Below are 20,994 nucleotides of genomic sequence, written 5' to 3'. Positions count from 1 at the left end.
TTAGTATTCTTGTTTGTGAGAGCGGCCGAGTATATGCCAGATATTCTCATTTTAAAAATCATCTCCGGCAAATCGTTGAGAGGACGTTGTTGTAGCCTAGGCGGAGGTTTGCGCTCTCTGAGTGCTCTTGTTTTAATTGTTTTGCCGAAAGATAGTTGCTGAGTATACAAAACGACAGTCAGTTCCTCAATAATGACTTCAGTATAATATATAGTCTCTCGTTTCATCCTTAATATTCTGTTGTCTCCCTGGATGGTAATTTTAAGTATCTCATTTAACATATTTAGGAAAATGTGTAATAACCTACAATCCTGGATACGATTTCCCATTTATTCCATTAAATATGAGGTCTAAATTGCTCACGGTTCTGTTTTAAACAGACTGGCTTGGCAAAAATGCTCATAGACGATTGATCCAAATACCAACAGTCTATTTATTTGCATATGCCAGTATGTTGACTTCCTCTCTTTATCAATTTACTTATTTATATAACTATTATTCATTTTTGTTTTAGCTTATCTTAATTTTTTACTTTGTATATGTGTGTTTATCCATTTATCAAACTAGCAATTTCGATTTTCCGTGACTTCGTAAATTATATAGTTTAACGAGAAGCAAAGAGCTAGTGTAGATAGCTAGCTAGTAAGCATGATAAATAGATAGATAGATAGATAGATAGATAGATAGATAGATAGATAGATAGATAGAAAGACACACTAATAGACAGACAGACAGACAGACAGACAGACAGATAGATAGATAGATAGATAGATAGATAGATAGATAGATAGATAGATACATTTCTTTTATTAGCCACACAGGGCTCAACGAAGATGGGACAAATACAATGTAGAGCTTTTCTTTTTGGGAGGGGGAAGGAAAAAAAAGGGGGTCGATCAAAAGGGATCGTAGGAAGGAAAAGGGGGTAGTTCGATCAAAAGGGATCAAAAAAAAAAGAAAAAAAATAGATAGATAAGTTGGAAGGTAGGCAGAGAGCAAGACAGACAGGCAGGTCAATTGATACATAAATAGAAAGATAGAGAGATAGATAAAGGGAAAGAGAGACAGAGAGAGAGAGAGAGTCAGACAGAGAGAGAGAGAGAGAGTCAGACAGAGAGAGAGAGAGACAGACAGAGATGCTATCCATATAAAGGCACGTACACGGACAAGAATTTACGTGAATGCACACATACAATTAAGCTGAATGGATAAAATGATAGATTCATTGATGGCTGGATCAATAAATCGAACCATCAATCAACGAGCAGGACATTACAGCATATGAAATGGATTGTTAAGTATGAAACCACTTAATACTCAGGATTTATATATAATTTTTTGTTCTCTATTGTCGTTAAGCATCAAACTATTTCATACTCGCTTGTGTATTTATATATTTCTTTTGTTTTCTTTTGCAACCTTTTAATCCAGGCTGTTATTTTCCAAGAACAGCGAAAAATGTTCAGACAAGGAATGTTTCACCAATGCCGTGATAGTTATAATGCACTTTGGCAAAAGCAACTCTATTCGGCATCGTCAATGATTCTGCTGTTTGTAATCCCGCTCATAATAATGGTTACATCCTACCTGCTCATTTTAAAGACTATTATTAAAACATCGAGACAGTTTCACGGTAAGTCATTTCAGTCTTTAGTCAATACGTTGTTGTTGTTGTTGTTGTTTTTCTCACTTTCATTTGATTTATTGAGATTTGCTTTTATCACGCCGAAAAAGCTAGCGCCTACTAACTACGGACATCCATAATATTATAACAAAAAAGAAATCAAAATATAAAACATCTTATTCTCTCTCTCTCTCTCTCTCTCTCTCTCTCTCTCTCTCTCTCTCTCTCTCTCTCTCTCTCTCTCTCTTTCTCTCTCTCTCTATCTATTTATCTATAAATCTCTATGTCTCTATTTCTCACTGAGTAGGAAGAGAAATAATCAATTGTCAGCTACCAAGTGAAATATTCGGTCAGTCGACAGAGTGAAATATTGGTATGGATGGAAGCAAGATTGAGATAAGATGGTTTAGTGCGAGTAAAAGAAGAGGTGGAAGAAGAAAGGTATGACTCTACAATAGACAGTGGAAATTAGAGAGGTAACAGAATAAAATAAGAAAAGATATAGAACGTAAGTCAATTATAGAGAGAGAGTGACATAGACTGAAAGACAGAGAAATTTGTTGATGATATCGAAATTTATGTTGGGGAAATTTGGGATATGGAACAAAAGCAAGGGAGATTTTTATTGGAAGGTTAAAAAGTAGCAACTATGATGAGAGTGAGTAGGGAGAGGTGAAACATAAAAGTATCTCCTAATATAATAATGATCATAGTATTTTCCTATATTTGTGTATATATATTTATCTTTGTCCAAAATCACGCAGAGTATTGTAAGTGAAGGGAGAAGAGAGAAAATAGTAATTCAGGGAAGGAGAAGTAGTGAGAGTAATAACCTTGACTGAGAGGGTGTGAGAGAAAGTAATAGCAATAAGAGAGAGGAAGTGGCAAAGAGAGTGTCGTGTAACTTCTGTTTTTCTCAGTCATAACATGGGAATGAGAAAGGAAGGAGTGAGAGATGAAAAACGAAGGAGGAAGGGCTGAAAAAATAAATATCAGCGTTTCAACTCTGTGTGAGTATATGTGTGTATGTGTATGCGTGTGCAAGGGAAGTATGGAAGGGGTGAGAGATGAATAACGAAGAAAGGAGTGATGGCAAACTTGGTAGTGGGATTATGGAAGTTCTGTGATGAAAGAAAAGCAAACAGCGTTTAAACTCTGCGTGAGTATATATGTGTGTGTATATAAAAGGGAGTCATGTGAATGTGTGTGTGTGTGCTGAAAAGAAAAAATCAAACAGCGTTTCGACTTTGTGTGAGTATATGAGTGCATCTACAAAGGAAGTATGTGAATGTTTGTTTCTGTAATTATTATGTACCTTATTTTTGTATCTTATTTATATATAAAATACTACAATTAGCCGTCAGTTTTCGACGGCACTGGGTCAGCTAGTGTAGTAAGAATTGTGGAGTTTGAGGGTTAAGATCATAAGTATACGAAAGTGAATAGACAACTTTTGAAATACGCTCGAAGCCAAAGAGACGGAGAAATTCCCTTACAGAGAGAAACTGTTCGAACCTTTTACAAAAAAATATATGAAGATCATTACGTATGTACGTATGTAAGTACGTATGCGTGTATGTATGCATGCATGTATGTATGCATGTATGTATATATGTATATATATATGTAGATGTCTCTTAGACACAAGGCACGTTACCGTGTTTCCATGACATGATATTATTATTAGCTCTTATTTAAATGCTGTGTGCATTATATATGTCTGTACGTAGACACACACGCACAAATGGATAGATAGATAGATAGATAGATAGATACATACATACATACATACATACATACATACATACAAACATACATACATACATACTTACATACATGCGGACATACATACATATATACATACATGTATATGTATGTATCTATATATTATGAATGCATTTTGAATGTATGCATGTATATATGTATGTTTGTTTAGGACGAGCTTCAGCACAGCTTCTGTCCACTAAATTCCACATGCAAGACAATGTTCTAGAGGAAACTACAGAAAAATCCATTTGCTTAATGTGACACTCGGTGTACAGTAATTTACGTTTGATACACAGTTGCTTCACACAGCAGTATAGTCACTGCTTTCATTTTGACTGTTCATCGGTCACTACATCAGATGCAATTTTGTAAGGGTAGAATCAAATGGACTGTTGAAGCTGTTATTTACTGTGAATTTTTTTGATAGTTTGATTTGTGGTGTAGAACAGCATATTACTTCTCAATGGACAATGCTTACCTACAGAGATACCTTACGCTAAAATAAATTATTAGGATATCTAAAATATTCTTCATATAGCCGAGTAAGGGATTTTTCGAAGCATTTTTGCAGAATAGTACACGTTTACTTCAGTTGAAGTGGAGGCGCAATGGCCCAGTGGTTAGGGCAGCGGACTCGCGGTCATAGGATCGCGGTTTCGATTCCCAGACCGGGCGTTGTGAGTGTTTATTGAGCGAAAACACCTAAAAGCTCCACGAGGCTCCGGCAAGGGATGGTGGCGAACCTTGCTGTACTCTTTCACCACAACTTTCTCTCACTCTTACTTCCCGTTTCTGTTGTGCCTGTAATTCAAAGGGTCAGCCTTGTCACACTGTGTCACGCTGAATATCCCCGAGAACTACGTTAAGGGTACACGTGTCTGTGGAGTGCTCAGCCACTTGCACGTTGATTTCACGAGCAGGCTGTTCCGTTGATCGGGTCACCTGGAACCCTCGACGTCGTAAGCGACGGAGTGCTAACAACAACAACGTCAATTAAAAACGTTACAGGTCATGCGTTAGATAACCCCTGGTTTCTGCCTTGCTATGGCTTATATCGTAGCAATACAAATGTCTGATAACAGTTTAAGTTTAGGCTATTTAAATAGGTGCTTCTTTGCATTTATCCAATGACGACAACCAGTTTTGTTTTTGTATTAATCGCAAACACTTAGATGATAATATTCATTATACAAAATGATGAATAGTTTCCTATGCCAATGTTATAGATTCTGGCATCAATAAAAATGGCGTCCAATACATATGCGTGTATGTATGTAATTATATTTCTATGTTTGTATGTATGTATGTATGTATGTATGTATGTATGTGTGTGTGTTTGTATGTTTGCACCTATACACATATGTGTGCGTGCATATATACTTGTATGTCACTGTATGTCTGTGATCAATAGTTTTGACACAACGTTATAAATATTCACACATACGTTTCCAAATTTATTCTTATGCTTATGTACATCGCAGAGACTAAACTTCTGGAAAGTTTTACAATTTTTTTACAGTTCTTTCCATGGTTTTCAATTTTAATTTTCTCATTAGCTGCGTTGTTTCTGATATTATGAAAGCGAGGAAATTACGATTGGTGCACACAGACTTAGTTACGTAATCACAGATACGTACACATCTTAAGTTATCTTTCAGTTGTCACATCTGCCATAGATATTTTCTCTTCTATTTAGCATTAAATAATGTCTCGACGTCCGCTGCACAGCAGTATATTAGCGTTCGTCTACAGTTCACACTTCCTTTGTACCTTCCGGATGATCATGACTTGCTGTAATGCCTATGTTATTATGCATGCACTCATGTCTACGTGTATGCTCTGTTTACATAAATGTATAGAGGTAGAACTTGTTATTGATGAAATGTGAAGAAACAGACAAAATAGAATAAAAATCCCGGTTCTTTCTACAGCCATATTCATAATTTATATTTGCTCACCATTAGCCAAAGATTTCAATATCTCATACCATTTTTATATATTTTTATATGTTTAACCATTGCTGAAGTTGTTCTATAATTATGTTATATATGTGTTTGGGTGTGTGTTTATTTATTTAAGTACAGACATATATGTATTTATGTATATACAGACACATATATATCCATATATATAATGATGTATAATGTATATAATACATACATATGAATATATCTACAACCTAATCACACAAACATGTGTATATAAGTAAGTATGTATCTATGTAATAAATCGTTTTAACAGTGGACCTCGAAGTAGATAACGTTATAAAGAAAAGCATATAGAATACTGAGTTAAAAACTCCCTTCAATAGCAAAATGTCGATGGCTGTGCGAGCTAATATTTATAACTATACATACGTCGATACTACTGTCAAAATTATTTTTTTCATATTTCTAGCAATTTCTACAAAAAATTATAACGATAAAAATATTCTTGACAGACAGATAGATATATAGCTAGCTAGCTAGCCAGATAGATAGATAGATCGATAGACAGACAGACAGACAGACAGACAGACAGACAGACAGACAGATAGATATATAGATAGTTATACAGATAGATATACGAGAGTCGACTGAAAAATTCATAGGTGGACCAAGATATTCTCATAGAGGTGTATTTTTCAGCATAGTCTCCCTTGCGGTCCAGACACTTCTTCCATCGGTGTTCCACTGCTTGTACCCCGCTGGTGACGAAGCTTTCATTCCGTTGGACAAAACAGTCACCAACAGTAAATATGACGTCATTATCTTTACGATACCGCTTCCTAACCAAGTGATTTTCGTCAAAAATGACATTCAGATGGAAAAAATCAGGATAATAAGAAGGATGATCATCCAGTTCAAAGTTACAACCATGCATAGGAACCAATGAAACCAAGGACTTGTGTGCTGGAGCATTGTCCTGATAAAACAAGACCCCTACCTTTTGTCTTGATAGCTTTTCGTAACTGCCTCAGCAAGTTGACATAATACCCTCCATTAATGATGTGGCCCTTTTGAAGATTGTCAATAAATGCAATGTCTTTTGCATCCTAAAACATCTGAGGCTACCAACTTCCCTGCAAATTAAATGACCTTGGATTTCTTTGGAGCAGATGAGGTGCAATGCTTCCACTGCATGGATTGTAGCTTTGTATCTGACTCAAAGTGATGAAGCCAACACTCAACCTCGGTTAGGAAACGTTCAACGAAACCAGCTGGATCCGACTCCAAACAGTGTCAGATTATCCCGTGATGTGATCAGCCTGGTGCACTTCTCAGTAGGTATCAGAAGATGTGGAACTCACCGAGCGGAAACCTTTGTCAGGCCGATTTCATCGAGCAGAATATTGTCAACTCCCTTAGGGGAAATGCTAACCGCATTGGCCATTCAAATTTATAGTCAATCGCATGTCATCTGTCATCCATCAGCATGAGGTAAACATGCTGAATATTTTCCTCGGTGGTGGCAGTTGTAGAATGCCTGGATCCTGGGTCAACTTCAAGATTCTCCCTTCCCCTCTTGAATTCAGTAGCTCTTTTTACACTGTTGATAAAACTGGAGCGTCATCCCTTGATGTAGCAAGCATGTCAAGATGGATGTCCTTGAGGGTTAACCCTTTTTCTGCAGCTACTTAATAACAACATGATGCGAAATTCTGTCCATTTTCAAGAGGAGTAGCTACTGGTTACTTTTGAAGTGTTCTTTGAACGGTCAGACGTCAGTTTATCTCAAAATCGCATTAGTTATTCATAAGTGTTGCAATTAATGCGTGAAAAATGTCGCAGCTCTAGCATCATTCCTTCAAAGTTGGCCTTTGAATTTTTCAGCCCACCATTATATTGCAATGTGTATGATGTGTGTGTGTGTGTGTGTGTGTGCGTGTGTGTGTGTGTGTGTGTGTGTGTGTGTGTGTGTGTGTGTGTGTGTGTGTATGCGTGTCAGCGCTCGTGTGTGTGTAAAATATAAACGTAGGCTTGTGTTGTAAAATATACGCATGTATATTATGCAGGTGGGCGAATTTGAGCGTGCGTATGTGTTCATCTACGTGTATGTATTATTATGCTGGCAAACACCTACGCACAAGCTCACAGACAAGTGTTTATGTTTGTCATAGCCTGTAAATATATATGTGAGCGCGGGTTTGTGTCATGATGCGTGTATGTATTCATCTGTATTTCTATGTATATATATATATATATATATATATATATAAATATATATATATATATATATATATATATATATATATATATATATGTGTGTGTGTGTGTGTGTGTGTGTGTGTGTGTGTATACGCACAATATGTATATATATACATGCGTATATATATATATATATATACAATATATATAAACATATATATATATATATATATATATATATATATATATATATATATATATATATATATATATATATATATATGTATATATATATTGAGGGTATGAGAGGTATTGGTGTCAAGAAGACCCAATAGGTGTCGGGTAACGCTTAGTACGTGCTATGGATAGTCCACAGTTTTAGCTCCAGGTTCGATAATGATACGAATGAAGAATTCAACGTGGGTCATGTATTAATTAGCATGCATATATATAAATTAACAGAATGAGATAAAAAATAATCCAAGGCTGTTAATAGTTTTCAGAACATTTATAAAGAAAAAGTCTTACAACTGTTTCCGGGATATTTTATATATCCTTTCACCTGAGACAGTACGAGAAAATGTTTGAGTATTAATTATTGTAGAGAAAATATGAAATGCAGAGGGAAGTAAAAGAATGAACATAAAAGTGAGATATATAAGAATATTGTATTTGCCGTTCCATTATTTAAGTAGAATGGTGTATATAAGTGAAGAAGTTTCCTGTGAGTTCCAATGGTAGTTATATTTGGTCATTCTAAGCATAGAGCCTTGTAAACAGTGGTGTTCGATCGAGGGTTTTTTTTTTTTTTTTGGTGTGAATTAAAATTTGGGAATATCTTTGTAATATTAATGGATAGATGGAGGGAGGAGAGATGTGTATGATTAGAAAGAGGAGATAGGACAAATCAAAAACAGGAAGAGAATGGGAGGAAAAAGAAAAGGGAGGGAGACAAAAAAGAAATGAAGAAAGAGGGAACGAAATGAAATGAGAGAGGGTGTGTTAGCTGGTGGTCAGGATAAAGTGATAGGAGGAAGGGAGAGGTGAGGGGGATGAAGAGGAAGAGATGAGAGGGTAAGGAGTAAAAGAGTGTGAGGTATGTGAGCGGGATGGTGCGATAGAGTTGTATTAAGGGATGGGTATAGAAAAGGTAGAGAGAAGGTAAGGGTAGGGTGATGTGTAAGTTGGTATTAGTTTTGGTAGTAAAAATTGAGGTGGAATGAAGAATATAAAGAATGAAGATTATAAGTCAAGTTGGTATAAATAGACATGTGTGAAAGGTTAATGATAAGTAGGAAAAGAAGGAAAGAATGTATATCTGTGAATATGTATACATATGTATGGACATATAAATATCTACACACATATGTATAGACATATAAATGTTTCAACACATACATACGCATACAAACTCATATATGTTCACGCGAATCCACACATATACACACTCATTCGTATCTCTTTTTGTATATAATTTTTTGCATACATAAATGCATGCATGCAAACACACACATGTATATATATATATATATATATATATATATATATATATATATATATATATATATATATATATATATATATATATATATACATACATTTATATATATATATATATATATATATATATATATATATATATATATATATATATATATATAGGAGAATATACAAAACATAACAACAGACGAGGACAGGTGGTGTAAATAACAAAAGTATATATTAGTATGACGCTCGGGAATACGGAAAGTCTTTGACGTTTCGAGCTACGCTCTTCAACAGAAAGAATACGGAGACAAGGAGAAAAACACGGAGAAAAAAAATTGAATAGTGTTCAGTCAACGGTCATATACAATATATATATATATATATATATATATATATATATATATATACAAACACACACACACACACACACACACACGCACACACACACACACACACACACACACACACACACACACATATATATATATATATATATGTGTGTGTATGCGTATCATGATACTATTTATTTTTCCCATTATACATACTTATCCATTGCAATATAATGACATGACATGACTTTTATAAGAGACATGTCGCTTTTACCGATGATGTATCACATAAACTCAATGTCACCAACCTTGTTTACACAATACGCATCGCTGTCAACGATAATAGAAACAATTTGCATATGAATGAAGTATTACTGTTATTAATGAGACAATGTTGCCATGCTATTGTAACTCTGATAGGGTCAACAGTGACCGGGTCGATTGTTCACATCATGTCCTTAGCACTTACTTTATTCTACATTCGCTATCTTCACTATGGTACAGAGGCGTTGTGTTTCAAAACATGAATTAAATCTCCTTCAAATTAGGCTTCCAGCCTCAGAAGAATGATAAACAATGGATAAAGCGTGTTTGTTTTCGAAATACAAACATATTTAATGATCACGACTAGAAAACTATTGATCAGAGATTAACCTTGCAAATCAGGATGATGTGGATCTAAATGAGATTAACAAGAACTTGATTACTAGTAAATTTATATGAAAAAGTGGGCGTAAGTATAGGTGTGTGTGTTTCAGACGATCATTTGATAACCACGCAGTTTCGGGTTTAAGCCCACTTTGTTTCACCTCAGCGAAGCGGCTTTGATGATAGACTCCAGATGACCAACACCTATTGAGGGAATTTAGCCCGTCGTATATAAATATATATATATATATATATATATATATATATATATATATATATATATATATATATATATATATATATATATATATATATATATATGTATGTATGTATTTGACGGATATATGTCCTCATCTTGTTTGTTGTTAACACAGTGTTTCGGTTGATATACCCTCTAGCCTTCATCAGGTGTCTTGGGGCAATTTCGAACCTGGGTTCTCATTCCTAAGGTATTTTTCGATGTTATTATTATTATTATTATTATTATCATTATTATTCAGGTGAATGCCTGGAATCGAACTCGGATTCTTGGAGCATAGAGTAAGTACCAGGCTTACAAAGAATAAGTCCTTCGGTCGATTTGTTCGACTAAAATAGTGCTCCGGCATGGCCGCAGTCAAATGACTGAAAGAATTAAAGAGAGTAAAGAATATATATATATATATATATATATATATATATATACACTCTCTCTCTCTCTCTCTCTCTCTCTCTCTCTCTCTCTGTATATATATATATATATATATATTTATACTCTCTCTCTCTCTCTCTCTCTCTTTGATATATATATATTGCAAGAATTTCATAGCCTGAGATAGTGTGAGAAAGGGATTTTCATGGAGGAATGCTATAGTAGAAGAAAGGATATGCTTTAGGAAAGAATATTCTTGAGTGAGTTACCATTTTGGAAAATAAATGAATATATTTACGTGTTGTGAATTAGCCTTTGCGGGAGAATTTATTCCTGTTAGTAAATATATAGATGTTTACGATCTAGTTTCGATTCTTTGCCATCAAATTTGATTGCAAAGACTCCAAACTAGATCGAAAACATCTATAACATGCCTCCAACATAAATTTATTAAAATTTTCACCTATTATTATTAATATTATCATTATTGTTGTTGTTGTTCTTCTTCTTCTTGCTACTGTTATTAGTGGAGGCGCGTGGCTTAGTGGTTAGGGGTGTTGGATTCATATTCGTAAGATTGTGGTTTCGATACCTGGACCGTGCGACGCATTGTGTTCTTGAGCAAAACACTTCATCTCACATTGATCCAGTCAACTCAGCTGGCAAAGATGAGTAATCCTGCGACGGACCGGCGTCCCGTCCAGGTGAGGAAGATTTACGCCATTGAAACCGAGAAACCGGTCCTTATGAGCTGGTATGACTTCAGAAGGAGTGGCTGTGTGGTAAGTAGCTTGCTTACCAGCCACATGGTCCTGGGTTCAGTCCCACTGCGTGGCACCTTGGGCAAGTGTCTTCTACTATAGCCTCGGGCTGACCAAAGCCTTGTGATTGGATTGGGTAGACCGAAACTGAAAGAAGCCCGTCGTATATATGTATATATATATATATGTATGTATATGTTTTTGTGTCTGTGTTTGTCCCCACAACATCGCTTGAAAATCGATGCGGGTGTGTTTACATTCCTGTCACCTAGCGGTTCGGCAAGAGAGGCTGATAGAATAAGTACTAGGCTTAAATAGAATAAGTCCTGGGTTCGATTTGCTCGACTAAAGGCGGTGCTCTAGCATGGCCGCAGTCAAATGACTGAAAAAAAATAAATGATTAAAAGATTAATAAGGACAGCGAGCTGGCAGAATCGTTAGCACGCCGGGTGAAATGCTTAGCAGTATTTCGTGTACTGTCATGTTCTCAGTTCAATTCCGCCGAGGTCGGCTTAGTGACCCCAGTATGCAACGGGTACTTAATTTATCGACCACGGTGGAATTTGAACTCAGAACGTAAAGACAGACAAAATACCGCTAAGCATTTCGCCACGCGTGCTAACGTTTCTGCGAGCTCGCCGCCTTGCTACATCTGTTGTTATAATTGCTATAACTATTGTTATTCTTCCTGAAAGCTGATTCTGCAAATTTGCTTCAGTACTTCAGAAAAGGTGAAAAAATCATTTTTCTTGATTTTTGAATGCCAGTTTATAGTTTTGCATACAAATGTGTGTGTGTGTGTGTGTGTGTGTGTGTGTGTGTGTGTGTGTGTGTGTGTGTGTGTGTGTGTGTGTGTGTGTGTGTATACACACAATTTTATGCCCTCATAATTTTCCTTGATACTAATTCTACCCACCCCACCAAAAAAAGGATGCCATAATTCTGAAACGTGTCGAAGACTGTTCTTTCAAACATGCTGCCATTCAATGAGCTTTGTCGTTTTCCAAATACTTATCCGTTTGACTTTGTATTCCAAAAATATATTGCTCCATAGAGTAATGTTCCGCATTTTTTTCTTTTTGTCTGTTGTAGAAATGAAAAAAATCGTTGATACTATTATCTGGCGAAAGCTAAATCAATCAATGTTTGCTTCACTATTGTGAGCTCTTTTTCAATTTTTTTTTTATTGTTCACAAGTGTAATAAATACCTATAGTAACCAATGTTAGGCGTAAGCCGGTGGATAGTTTTATAGACCACAGGGAAATATAAGGAATTTCATGTGCTGAAGCCACGTAGGACACGAATGAAATGATATTGACCACAAATTTTAGTGTTGGATTAGACGCATGAAAAAAACATACTTTTCCGATGTAGCGCAGCTTATCACAGAAAGATAGATTTATGACTCAGCATAAAAACCAACATTTGAAAAGAAGTATGTATGATCAAGTCAACTGGCTTTTTTTTTATTATTCTATTAACTGAAAATATTTTATCATATATGTATATAGCAATGAAAAACATTCTTTTTCAGGATTTCTTGACCTCGAGACATACGGTGGTAAAATTAAATGGCATCAGACAGCCAAACCAGATGTTTGTTGTTTTTCAAATACATTTATACTTGTCACAATGATACAAAATAATTATTTCTGCTTTCTGTAACTCTAAGCAGATGAGAAACAATAAAGTCTTTGGATTCAATTTAGTTACTGTAGATAGTTTAACTTTGAGAAACCTGAACGTTGCAAGACAACAAATTTCTGATTAATTTGCAGCATTGCCATGCCCTAAAGTAATGGATTATTCAGTTAGTGGTGCTCTCTTAGAGTAATTCTCCTGAAATTTATGTTTATTAATCATGAACGCAACATGGTGGTAGCTGTTGACAGAAGGCGAGACACCAATGTTTTGGTCGGCGATCTTTCATAACAATGAATATACTGTCATTCATATATCAAGTCATTTTTAATTTAGGCAGCAGCTGAATTTGTGCAGTGTTTAATTTTGCTGGTTTTCGTGTAGATTGCATCTCTAAATAATTAACTTCTGCCATTTAAAAAATTATATTTACTAATTTTTTGTACTAACTCGTGTAAAGTTTTTGCACAATAAATTGTTAATTATTGCATGATTCTTTCCGCAAATACGACGATGGCTACACTTCGTTGAAGAGATTAAATAATACCAAAACATAGTCGGGGTTGTCTTGTATTTGTGGAAGTAATTAACTTAATATTAGTATTTTAGGAGATATCGTCTTTTCCTGACCGCGTAAGAATTTATAATTAGATTTTTGATACACGTTACATTAAATATATTAGCTATTACTTTTCACAGTCGCTTCTGAGTTATTACTCTCAGTGAGATATTTGTAAATAGAATATGAAATGTAGTAATGTTTAGACATAAATGTGAAACCCCCTTTCCCTTAAGTTTCCACGTTAGAGTTGAAAACACAAAAGAGGTACCTTTGTGTTTATTTATTCATTATTTTTTTTAATCGCTGATGCTATGCATTCCGGTCTTGCATTGCTTGCATTAGCTGACGAAGTGCAACGCTCATCAAAATGCTGACACACAAACTTCAAGTTCTGAATGTAAGCCTCACATAGTGATCTCACTTGCTGTGGCGCGGTTATTTCCCCTGTCAGCACGTAGCATGTGCATTTTGTGGCTATGAGGGTCTTTGACTCTTTTTTCTAGCAATGTAGATGCCACGCTGCCCCCTCAGGCAGTATTAGTGACAATTGAATGTTAATGTATGTATGTATGCCCGTCGTACATATATATATATATATATATATATATATATATATATATATATATATATATATATATATATATATATATATGTATGTATGTATGTATGTATGTATGTATGTATGTACGTATGTATGTCTGTACGTATATATTTGTGTGTCTGTGTTTATCCCCCGGCCATCGCTTGACAACCGATACTGGTGTCTTTATTCCCCCGTAAGTTAGCGATTGCGCAAATGAGACCGATAGAATAAGTACTAGAATTACAAAGAATAAATTTTGGGGTCGATTTGTTCGACTAAACGGCGGTGCTCTAGCATGACCGGAATCAAATGATTAAATCAAGCAAATCAAGTAAAAGAATAAAAGAATATATATATATATATATATATATATATATATATATATATATATATATATATATGTATATATATATATATATATATATATATATATATATATATATATATATTTAATCAAAAGATTAAATGTGGTACTTAAAATGTTTGAGGCACCAGGATTTGGTAGGATAAAAACCAAAAACAAAATCAAGAGATTTGGTGAATAAAATTTGAAGTTAAGCAACAAAAATTCAATAGGTTATAGCAGTACGTACGTTTCGTACAAGCTCCATTTATTCATGTAGTGAGAACACTACAGAATGAAATTCCATTATGCAGCTGAGGAGTACATTTTCATTGTACATTCTGTGGTGTTCTCACTACATGAATAAATGGAGCTTGTACGAAACGTACGTACTGCTATAACCTATTGAATTTTTGTTGCTTATCTTCAAATATATATATATATATATATATATATATATATATATATATATATATATATATATATATAATGGAGAAATTGTACAAAATGTATAAATGGGTGATGAGTAAAGGACCGGCACAGTTTCGATTACTTGTTGTTATCCGTTATTTATTGCAGGAACTACGTAGTGGCGGTTGGGGTAACAGTATTAATATAATAGGAGATAGAATGTGTAATAGACTTTATTGGATACAACACATGTTTTGACCCGTTCTGTGTCTCTTCAGATACATCAATATATACATACATATAAACGTATGTATGCATGTATGTATATATGTATGTATGTATGTATGTATGCATAATGTGTATATGTATGTATATGTAATGTACTGGTGAGAGATAAATATTATTTATTTAAAGGTGATAATACGTGTATTAAAACGTTACTAATAATTTTACATGTTGAGAAAATTCTAACATTTTCTTCAGGCGCAAACCATAACGAACTAACATATGCATCCATTGCGGGCTTTAAATAAACAATATTAATATATATATATATATATATATATATATATATATATATATATATATATATATATATATATATATATATATATACATATATATATATATATGTATGTTTGTATGTATGTATGTATGTATGTATGTATGTATGTATGTATGTATGTGTATATATGTATGTATGTGTATATGTATCTATATATGTATGTAAGTGTGTATGACTGATTCTCTCGTCGTGAGCCACAACTGAGGGTTAAGTAAAATAAAGCGGTAATTATGTTCTATGGACATATTTGTGTATCTTGAGGCCTGCTGGTGCCCTACAAACCATTTGGCAAAGGGAATAATTTGGGGACTCAGTTTTCTAGAGTTCTTGTGGATCATTTACTATGTGTTTTCTCGGGTGGACGTCAAAGCCTCCTTTGCTTTGTGCCACTAAAGCACAATGACAGGTAAGGCTTTCATTTAGAGGAGCAGCGTTTTACCAGCATGCTTTCCTGCTTGCATGAATTTATAAACAAATCTATATATATACATATACAAACACACACACGCTCACTCACGCACAAACAGATACACAACACAAACACACATACACGAATACACACACACGTGTATATGTTGTGTATGTAGGGATTTGTTAATATCAGTATCCCTACTGAATTTAGACTATAAGTAGCCCCTTATTTTATTAATCAACTCCACGCTGTCAATCGTGTAACGGTTATTCGAGTTTCTAATATGTCACAGCGTCATGTTGTCTTCTAGTTTTTTTTTTTTTTTTTTTTTTTTTTTTCTGAAGCCAGTCCGCTCCTCAGAAAAATTGTAACTCACCCTCATAAGAGACACGATTCAGAGAGTTCCTGTAAATACCGTTGACATCACTCGTTTTCCAACTGAACTTCACTACAGTAATTTGACAAAATCTATGTTATATATTGCAGGTCTTTCTTCCAAACAGTAATTTCATTGTTTGCTATCTTCTGTTTCTTCACGAAGAAAATCTCTACACAAATGCTCCAAGGCGTAATATAAGCAGCGAAATAGTCAAAGTTGTAAATGTTATTGCTACTTAAATTGGAAATACATGCATTAATTCTAATTTAATAGAATGGATATTCGAAGTGTTATATGCAACAGCGATATATCCTTAAACATAGTCTCTGATTTCACTTAAATACGAGCTACATTGTTTCAAATTCTAATTCAATAGAATGGATGATATAAGTGTAATAGCCCTAAACAAAGTAAGTCTATTCAATTAAATGGGTATTTCATGATTATTACTTTATTGAATGACGTGTTGATAAGAAAATATCGGATGGCCTCCTTCAGAACTACTGATGAATTGTTTAATTGGTTAACACTGTGTGACACCTGAGAATGCGACCCAATACTGAAATTAATGTAGCAATTGGGCATTGCATTACCTCAATTTTATTACACGCAAATTAATCACAAAAATTTCAATCAATCCCGTTCTGAATGTACTTTTAATTATATTTATTACCTTTCCCTTTTGCAGATACTCCAATTTCACCCACATCGATGTCGTGCTATAGTGTGAACCATGGACAAATTCGTACACATCTTTTTGAAAGGGCCAGGAAGAAATCATCACGTATGAGTGCAGTGATTGTCGCAGCTTTCATTCTTTGTTGGACGCCATATTACATCATCTTCTTAGGTTTTGCATTCTTCCGATGGGACAACAGTCGCACTGTCATATACTTCTTCACTCTCGGGACTTCCAACTGCATGCTAAACCCACTCATCTATGGAGCCTTTACCATATATAAGGTCCACAGAGGAAGGTTAGTGTTCTTGTGTTTTTATGTGTAACTATGTTTGCTTCTGTATTTATATCAATACATGTATGTATATAGACTCGCATATATCAAACAAAACAGACACAGATAAAGGCACAATCACCCACAATTATACATAAACATAAGTATATTTATTATACATTCCGTTAAATGCAATAGAAGCAATATAAAAATCTCTGTATCATAATCGTGGAAAAGCAGCCACATGTATCATTATAACTACACGGCATTGATGAGGCTCAAATAGGCTGAAATGCATCTAGTTTTCTCGTTAACCACGGCTGCGGCTACCATAGTGTCCCTGCGATATATATTGTTTTAAACATTACAAGTTCAAAAGATGTTATCTCGTGACAATTACCGCAGCAATTTGCTTTCAACGAGGCATTTATAGTGAGTATGACACATAGGTGACAATTTTTGCACACATATATTCATGTGTGTGTGTGTGTGTGTGTGTGTGTGTGTGTGTGTGTGTGTGTGTGTGTGTGTGTGTGTGTGTGTGTGTGTGCAAAAGTGCGCACCGTGAAATATAAGAGAAACAAAGCAGGATACGATATACAGGAAAGGGTGATAACAAAAGTCAACGAATTATCAAGAATGAAGCGAGATAGACAAATGGCAATGTCTTATAAATAGAGTTTAAAGGAGAATGGGAGAAAAACTAGTAAAAAATAGACATTACAAACAAAGCGGTATAAAAAGGAATGAACAAATATTGGAGAGCGTCTGTATGTGTGTGTGTGTTTAAGTATATATGCGTGTATATAAGTATATTATATATATATATATATATATATATATATATATATATATATATATATATATATATAGGCGCAGGAGTGGTTGTGTTGTTAGTAGCTTGAGGTCGATGTAATCGACTTACCCAGTACCAAAAATGGGTATTTCCCAATAGACTCAAACCTTCGGCCATTCTAGTTAAGTCTTCTATTGATATCACTATGGCCTAACTTCCGCTCCTCGAAGATGGTTGATGTCGTCCATCTTATTCCACTCAGGTCCATCTGTTTCACTCGTCTCATTTACTTTCATGACATATCTTAATTCCTTATTATGGATACCCTCACAATAAACTCGGAGCCCATTATTTCTTCCTGGAATGTCAACCCTCTGGCAATACCTCACTATACACGGTCTTCCAGTAACCGTCAATTTAAAGTCCTTGAACAAAAGACACCACAGGTCCGGAAAGGCCTGTGAAGGCAAAAGGTACAACCCCTTCTTCCAGATTCAATCATCAAAACAAGGAGGGAAGATGAGTGTCTTTGAAAACAGCGTGTATTTGAAAGAACTGAAAGTAAGCAAGACTTAGAAAGAAAAAAAAAACAAAAAAACAATCAGATGTCTATCAGCTTAGATGTCTGTATCTGCATAATGCTTATAATGATCTTTTATCTTTCTGCGAAGAGCGGTACTTAGTAGACAATAAGTTAAAGAAGTAGAAAGTATTGATCGAGTGTCAGATCAAAGCCACGAGATAAAAATGATATGAAAGAAAAAAAAAATGTTCTTTCGCCGTCGGAAAAATGTAATTATCGTTTCTATCTGGTATGTGTTGACACAATGAGAACGCCTGTGATTTAAACGACAATGTTATACAAGACTAAGCTATGGCTGAACACATTAACCATGAATTTAATATTAGTTTTTATCGACAACAAAAAGACACCTTATTGGAGAAATGTCAAGTTGTAAAGATATTCAATTCTGCAAAGATATGAACGTCATTGGACGATCAATTGGCTAAATCGTTACAGCATAGGACAAAATGCCTTGCGGTATTTATTCCTTGCTCTTTGTGTTATTAGTTCAAATTCTACTGAGGTCAAATTTGCCTTTCATCCTTCCGGAGCAAGTATATTAATATCAATAATTCTATAAAAAGTAGCAATCAGTTTCCAGGGAATCGGTTGCTCTGCTCTGTCAGAAGGAAATGAGAGACCGATCACAGTATCCGTTTTCTCCAAGACAACTGCTTCCGCTCTATGTCGCTCTAAAAGATGGTGATTGCCGTGGCTCTTGCAAAGTATGGATCATCATCATCATCTCTCACCATCATGATAAGGACGATAGTTTTACTACTACTACTACTACTACTACTACTACTACTACTACTACTACTACTACTACTATTATTATTATTATTATTATTATTATCATTATTATTATTATTATTATTATTATGGCTGCGTGCTGGCAGAGTTGTTAGCACGCTGGACGAAGTGCTTAGCAGTATTTCGCCCGTCGCTATCTTCTGAGTTCAAATTCCACCGAGGTTGATTTTGCCTTTCATCCTTCTGGGGTCGACAAATCAAGTACCAGTTGTTTACTGGGGTCGATCACATCGACTGGTCCCCTCACCCAAATTTCAGGCCTTGTGCTTATAATAGAAAGGTTTATTATTATTTATTTTTTTGTTGTTGTTGTTGCTGTTGTTGTTGTTGTTGTTGTTGTTGTTGTTGTTGTTATTAAGACGGCGAGGAGGCAGATTGGTTAGCATACCGGACGAAATGCTTAGCGTTATGTCTCTCGTCGCCACGTTCTGAGTTCAAATTCCACCGTTGTCGATCTTGCCTGCCTTTCATCCTTGCGGGGTCGATAAAAGAACTAACAATCAAATACTGGGATTCATGTAATCGACTTGTCCCTTCCCTCAAAATGGCTGCTCTTGTAACAAAATTTGAAACATTATCATTATTATCGCATTATTGCTGCTGCTGCTGCTGCTGCTGCTGCTGCTACTGCTGCTACTGCTACTACTACTACTACTACTACTACTACTACTACTACTGTGGTCGAAACATATTAAAGTTATGTAAGTTATATGTATATATATAATATGTTGAGGAAATAGGGAGGTAATTATTAAATTATTATTCATTAATTAAAAAATTGGCAATTAATAAATAATAGTTTAATAATTACTTCTCTATTTTCTCATCTTATAATAATCAATAATAAATAAATAAACCCTGCAGTTGAATATTAAATGTAATGTTCAATATTTTGAGAAAATCTGCTTTAACACGTTCAGTGTAACTCGTGCCGGCATAGAAAAGTGGACGTGGATATTTTGTTTATTATTTTGAGTTGGCAGAATCCGTAGAATGTTTAGTGGCATTGCATTCTGAGTTTTAACCAGTTCTTTCATAGGATTTTGCTATCCCTTAATGAGATTTGTAACCTTTATTTTTGTGTATATGATTGACCGTTGACTGAACACTATTCAATTTTTTTTCTCCGTGTTTTTCTCCTTGTCTCCGTATTCTTTCTGTTGAAGAGCGTAGCTCGAAACGTCAAAGACTTTCCGTATTCCCGAGCGTCATACTAATATATACTTTTGTTATTTACACCACCTGTCCTCGTCTGTTGTTATTTTTTGTATATTCTCCTATATATATATATATATATATAGTCAATTCAAAAAGAAAAACAATAAAATAACGGACAAGAACAAGATGTAGACGAGTAATGTATTACCTTGGCACTCGGGGAAAATAGAGAGTTTGCCGTTTCGAGCACAGCTCTTTCTCGGAAAAGAGAAAAGGAAAAGTTCAAAGAAAGAAAAGAAAACGCCAACAGCACGTGTGTGTGTGTGTGTGTGTGTGTGTGTGTGTGTGTGTGTGTGTGTGTGTGTGTGTGTGATGGAATCTCTCGTAGAAGACGACGTATGAGTATTCGATCTTTGCTCAACGACGTGTTCAAATT

At 34.8% G+C, this 20,994-nt stretch overlaps 1 protein-coding gene across 6 annotated transcripts in view; it reads left to right on the top strand.

Moving 5' to 3' along the window:
• Positions 1-20,994, top strand: part of LOC106872195 (gonadotropin-releasing hormone receptor) — a 798,172-nt gene that overhangs the window by 729,001 nt on the left and 48,177 nt on the right. For all 6 annotated transcript variants that reach the window (XM_089357873.1, XM_052970806.2, XM_089357876.1 and 3 more), the window contains 2 exons: positions 1,432-1,633; positions 16,962-17,250. In XM_089357873.1, coding sequence (XP_089213999.1) covers positions 1,432-1,633; positions 16,962-17,250 — 491 coding nt within the window. The remainder of the gene's footprint in view (positions 1-1,431; positions 1,634-16,961; positions 17,251-20,994) is intronic.

This window comes from Octopus bimaculoides, chromosome 9 (assembly GCF_046866305.1).
Source record: "Octopus bimaculoides isolate indiv1 chromosome 9, ASM4686630v1, whole genome shotgun sequence".
Taxonomy (NCBI): Eukaryota; Metazoa; Mollusca; class Cephalopoda; order Octopoda; family Octopodidae; genus Octopus; species Octopus bimaculoides.
Note: the sequence above shows the minus strand (reverse complement) of the source record. Positions and strands in the feature narration are given on the sequence as shown.